At 32.8% G+C, this 6,278-nt stretch overlaps 1 protein-coding gene across 2 annotated transcripts; it reads left to right on the top strand.

Annotated features, from left to right (window-relative positions):
- Positions 1–464: 464 nt before the first annotated feature.
- LOC108468017 (uncharacterized) lies at positions 465–4,522 on the top strand. Of its 2 annotated transcripts, none has more exons than XM_017768868.2 (8): positions 465–829; positions 950–1,156; positions 1,409–1,469; positions 1,763–1,811; positions 2,420–2,474; positions 2,770–2,857; positions 3,465–3,583; positions 3,974–4,522. In XM_017768868.2, exons 1-8 carry the CDS (start codon positions 737–739, stop codon positions 4,136–4,138), a joined length of 837 nt encoding a protein of 278 aa, XP_017624357.1. In that variant the 5' UTR covers positions 465–736; the 3' UTR covers positions 4,139–4,522. The 2 variants fall into 2 exon arrangements, with proteins under 2 accessions (XP_017624357.1, XP_017624356.1); XM_017768867.2 differs by having other exon boundaries at positions 469–829; positions 963–1,156.
- Positions 4,523–6,278: the final 1,756 nt, after the last annotated feature.

The following is a 6,278-nucleotide window of genomic DNA, read 5'->3' on the forward strand; positions in this document are numbered from 1 at the left end:
ATATTTTAATTTCCAACCAAAAATTTGAAAATAATTAATTCATAAATTTCAAAGTTAAAATTTGAAATATAAATCCAAATTCTAGTTTCCAAGCATTATTTTAGAGGTTTTGGGTAAGTCAAAATATTGAGTTGATTGAATATGAAACAGTAAAGAATCATTTAATATGCACAAATGCGGGCTTAATTGGATTTGGGACTCAATAGAAATTTTTAGAAATACGGGTAAACCCTAATAAAATTTGAAATATCCTTATGATTTTCTTTTTATAACTTTAGAAATTTTGTAAATCTTAAAAAAATGGTATTTCCCCCGAAATTTTGGTATGTAACAAATTTTGAATATATACAAAACTAGTTTCCAATTTTAAATAATATTTAATTGTGATTTAAATATATTATATTTTGTTTATGAAAATGGTTTCAGTATGCGACAAAAACCAAATTCGATTATCAATAAAAAAACATTTAGGTACCAATTTGAAAATTGAAACAAAATTCAGATATTAAAAAATATAATTTCCCTTTTATTTTTTTCTCCATTGTAGGTGATCGGAATTGAAAATTTTCTATGCTTGAAACTTGGTGGAAGGGTCAGGCGCTCAGCTGGAAAAGTGGAACGAAGTAAGTGTGCAAAGAAGCTGGAATGGAGCAACCATCTTCTCCAGGAACGAAGCCGGTTGAGTTAAGCAACTCCATTGAAGAGCTTTTGAAGTTCACTCTCCAATCTCACCTCAATGGAACTCTTGGATTGGATATTGGGCTCTCAAAACAATTCTGCTCATCTCTCCTCAATCACCCTTCAACCAGCCCCATCTCCCCAAATGCCTGTAAGAAATGAATAACAAACAAAAACTCAAAATTTCCTAAGTAATTAAAAAGTACCCATTTGAAACAAAAACCCAAATTCTGTTATCTTTTTTTTATATGTTGGATTCATTTCTTTTTAGTTTAAACATGCAGCAAGCTCCTCAGAAGCCTCTCAGAATCCTTTATACAAACAGTTGGTACGGGCCTTATATGAAATTATAACTTTTGGTTCACTTCAAGAGTCATCTGACTGTAATAAAGTGGCATCATTATGTCAAGGAAGTGACTCGAAGCAGAAAGGCGAGTGGTTTGATTTAGTTCATAAAGAAGGATCTGAATTAGCTGAAGTATGTACTCTGATCTAATGATTACTTTTACCTATGCCGATCTAAGTTATTCAGATTTGAATTTGAGTACATGTTAAACATTAATAGTTCAAAATTTTGAAGTTTTTCCGCCTATTTCAAGAGATTTGGAATGATCAGATCCATACTCGAGTGTCAGATAGGGATATTGTCTCAAAGCAGCATAGGTTTCAATTATATCTTCATAAAATCATAGTTAATATGATTAGCTAATCCTTATATTTTATTTCTCAGATATTGAAGAACATTAATTTTGAACTTCATGTTCAGGAGCCTTTCTTCACTCAGTTAAAAGGTGTTATTCTTTTCTGCTGCTTCTGAATTTCTTTGGTTTTTATATCTCTAACTATTACATTTTTTATTCTTTTACACGATCAGTAGTTTTTGTTTTCCAATGGCTATTATAAGTTTGGGCAGCAGAATTTGAACTTGTGACCTGCCTTTTAGAGCAAAGGTGAAAACCATGGTTTCACTTTTTGGCTCTTTTCTATTACTCCTTTAGCAGTACCATCTTCCCTTTTAGACATTTTCCTTGTATATTCTATTAAAGTGAAGACATTTTTCCTTGCAATTTGGTATTGTTTGTAGATGGCATCAAAGCAGTAGAAGGAAGATGTGCTGTTGGTGACTATAATAGGTATGCCTCAAAATTGGAGCTTAGTTTAGTCAGTTCATACAACCTTCTTTTAGATAGTAGGTCTGGGTTTCAAATCCCAATATTTGCAAGCGTTCAAATTTTCCCTGGCATTGGCCTCCTTTATACCAAAAAGGATAAGTATGTTAATATTTAGGCATTTGTATGAATCTGGTGTCTTTGATCTTTTCCCGTGTTTTCCTCTTTTCTTCTCTTGACTTTGCAGCTTATACCATTTATGATTCTTGGTTATCTATACATTTAGATCCATCCAATGTAACAACTATAACTCCATACATAGATACTGTAAATCTAACAGGCTCTGATAAACTATGGGAAAACTATGAAACTGAATTAAAACATAGAAGAAAATTAAAGCAAAGAAATGAAATGATAAAAAGGGGTGGAAACATTTTTTTTATAACATGTTGCTACTTGCTAATATTAATATTGCATAACATAAAGTTTTATAGTTTGTGAGATGGGGTTCTGGGGCTTAAGCATTTGTTAATGGTCACGCTTGCTTTTGAGACTTATGATTAAGTTAATTGTATGGTTTATTACATTTTATAAGCTTTCCTCTGTATTTTTCTGCTAATTACTTTGATCAGAATTACAACTGGAGCTTTGATCCTCTTCAACAAATGCTTGGTACTTGAGGTTCAGGTAAGAGGGCTTTTTGTTTGTGTTGCCCTGATTTTTGGTTCTTTTCTGAAGCACCTGTATCTTGCATTCTTGTGGAACACATATTCAGATATGGGCATAGAGATATGGAACTTCAGGGAACCTCCAAATATATGGAAAACTTAGAAAAATTGTACATACTTGTGTTGGGCACATCTTTGTTTCTGACATTCGCATCTTAGTATAGGTTTTTGTAGTTATTTTATGTTTTGTTTTTTTTTTTCCTCTTAATCTGCTATTTTTATTTATTTATTTTTGAATATTTCTCATTTGGCAGGATGTTCATTATTATGCTTCATTCTTTGAGATGTTGGAAGCCGAGAGTCTTGCAAAGGTCCTTCCTGGAGTTAAAACCATAGATGAAGGTAATGATCCTGTAATTTTCTCTCCCGTGGAGGTAATCAAGGTTTAAATTAAATGATGTTAACTTTAAATAACTTTGGTTTTCTATATTGTTTTGTTCTTCATTTTTCTTGAATTATCAATGTTCGATATCCGTGTTCATAAGATATCTAGACATGACTACGATAATATGACATTCCAAGGCCCTTATAATACATAGAGAACATCGAACATACTATGTGAGTTACATATCTGTATTTGATGCTCACATCCTAGTCCATGTAACATAAAGTCTGTATATTGGACAAGAGTTGAGCTATTTAAAATAGGGTATATTGCTAAGTTGCTACAACTCTTCATTTTTCTTGATGTATCCATGTTTGACACTTGTGTCCGATGCATACCCGAGTCCGAGTAACATACAAGTTTTTGTAGAAATGGCAGACAAACCTAACACCTATTCTATAACATTGTAATCTTAACCATGTTATATGCCTTATGTTTGTGATTCCATGCTGTAGCCTTTTTTTTCCTTTACATTTATTTGTTCTTAATGGATCAATGAGAAAATTTTGAACCTTCGAATGATTCAGAAACATCAATGAAATTGATGAAATATTGGTCTTTCAGGTGTTCAAGTTTACAGGAAGTTTTACACAGAAGAGAAGGAAAAGACAAATGGTGTAGCTGCAATTTGCGTTGCAAAAATGGCTGCTCAACCCTACCTTTCATTGGCCAGAATACTATCTGTGAGTTAGTTAACTCTTCCTTGTCAATTCGCCGTAATAAAGTTAATCAACAAAAAGGAAGAATTGCAAAGATGCAAAATTTAATTACTCCAACCAAAAAGCTCTCAAATGAAAGCAATCTGAAACGAAAACTGTAACCTTTGCTGTTTTCTGTACATAAAATGAGACTAAGCTTTTCTGGTGTTGTGCATCTCACTTAAATCATACATGCAAGTAGATGACTGATCTGTCGCAATTTGTTGTAGCAGATTAAACTACTTTCTGTACTTAATGAGCTCGTAGGGAAGCAATTTCATTATGTTTCTATTTAGTTTTCACTTTTAGCACTTAGGTAATAAAACGAGCAATATAGGCAATTTATATGAACTAATATGTTTGGTGAGTGTGCAGGAAATCATTCAAAGACAAAAAGAAAGTGGACTACTTGTGATGTTGCAACACAGAGCTTGGATGTCGCAACACAGCAAGCAAAATACCCAAGGAGCAGTCTGCCATCAGTGTCGTGACACAGACCAGAGGATGTCACGACACATCTTTAAAGACATGCCCAAATAAACAAACTGCCCTCAGTGTCGCGACACAGGCCAAAAGGTGTTGTGACACCTACGTGATGTGGTCACTTACTGGACTAGGGATGTTTTCGTCCGCACAATGAACTTTAACGAAGATTAGTCAACCATTTTAGGTCAAGGATGAGTTTCTAACCCTAGACCTATAAATATGATTGCTCAAAATAGTTTAGAGGATAGTTTTTCCTTAGTTTAATTTTACTTTCATTTGAGTTTAGATTTCTTTTACTTGTAATCTTTATTTTAGTTTTTATTCTGTTCTTCGAGAGATCTGGATTGTAGCTTTGTTGGATTCATTAGGGAGTGTTGTTCGCACATTAATATTATATATATCAGGATCTTTCTCATCTTTATTCTTGAGTTTTACAAATGTTTATCTTTCAATTCAATTCTATTGTATGCATTAGATCCATGAAGAACTAATTCTGTTAATAAGATTAACGAGTGGATGTGGGATTAGTTAACACCTATGTAGGATTTCTTAGCGGATCAGTTAGTTGGGAAGGGAAGAACCTAAAACCTTAGAATTGATGACCTTAGGAAGTCATGAAGGTAGGAATGAACCCGAAATCGATATTGCCTGCTGTGAACACCTTACCCTAACCCGATTTGACCTATGACATCGAGAGATAAGTAGTGCTTACTAACTCATTAGGTTAGTGGAAGGTCGAGAGGCTCTGTTAAGTTAATAACTAGCTGATTGAATAGAATCTGAAGTAAGAGTTAACTGTGAATATTGAAATGAGTTAGTCTTCTGTCATTAAATCTAATAAATTCTACAATCCATTTCTATCGCTATTGTATTCCTTTAAAAAACCCTTTTATCAACTTGTGAATAGTCCTAATATAATTTAATTAAAGTACTAATTAGACCTGTTAGCATTGGAATTGGTTTTAGTTTAATTAAGCTTCATTTGGGTAAGATCCTTGGAGTACTTCTGCTACTTTATTGTACAAATCTATATTACAACCTGACTCGTATACTTGCAGAGACCATCTAATTACTATATTTTGTAGTTATATTCTCACTTCTGACATTGGTACGTTGGGAGGCGATCAATGACATACATGAAACCCCAAATTTGGTTGAAAATGAACGTTAGCACTTGTAGTGCCATCTGCCTCATCATAGCAGTTTTCTATACGCTATGAGGATATTAGCCTCTCTGTTGCTATGTGTTGAAATCTTTGTATCTTGTGGTACTTGCACTTAATGAGGGTAGGATATGGACATGGAATGCTCAGTTATTAGTTTTTTTTTTTAAGTTTATATATATATATATATGGAGAAGAACATCCCGATATCCGTATCCTAATATGTGTCAAAAATAGGAGTCAAACACAGTGTTTTAGAGAAAGTGAAGAGTTCGAATCAACGTGGATTGTATCCTTCTACTATTTGATTGTGCTAAGGCATAATGTTTGATTTCAGAGGTTGACATATGAAGGCATTCTAAGCCTTGAATCAAAAGCATGTTATTGGATCTATTCCATGAGGAATTCCCTTTGGTAGGAGTTCTATGCTACACTCGAATTACAAGTTAAATTGAGAATTGCTTGAATAGGTTGTTTTAACTCTTCATTTTTTTTGAAACAATCAAAAATAGTTGTGTTAGACATATGTTCGTAACTGGCAATCACACTAGAATTCAAATACCATAGATTGGTGTACAAAGGAATATCTTTTGTTTCCTTGGTTTTGAATTTTTATTTTATTTTATGAGATGGATGGTTGTGTACAAGGGAATGAAACCAGTGAAAATATATGGAATTGGTTCTTTCAATGCTTGTCAAAGACTTTTGAATTAAATCAAACTTGTACAAAATGCTTTGAGCTTTAGCCTTAGAAGTTGTTTATGTTTGTTTTTCATTCACTTTTTGGCTCCGAACCGAACTACGATTGCCATAATTTTCATTAATAAGCCTTTCCCATTTGAGATTTGAGTTCATTTTGAATTAATTATTTTAAATTTAAATACTTTCGAGTTTGGATTAGTTTAAATATAAGTTGTTTGACTGATTTTTCTTTTAATTTGATTCATTACAAATTTAGACAAGGTCTAACTCACAAATTGATACCTAAATTATACTCATTTTCCCATATTGACACTTAATTTGTTTTTTGG

Source organism: Gossypium arboreum, chromosome 8 (assembly GCF_025698485.1).
Source record: "Gossypium arboreum isolate Shixiya-1 chromosome 8, ASM2569848v2, whole genome shotgun sequence".
Classification (NCBI taxonomy): Eukaryota; Viridiplantae; Streptophyta; class Magnoliopsida; order Malvales; family Malvaceae; genus Gossypium; species Gossypium arboreum.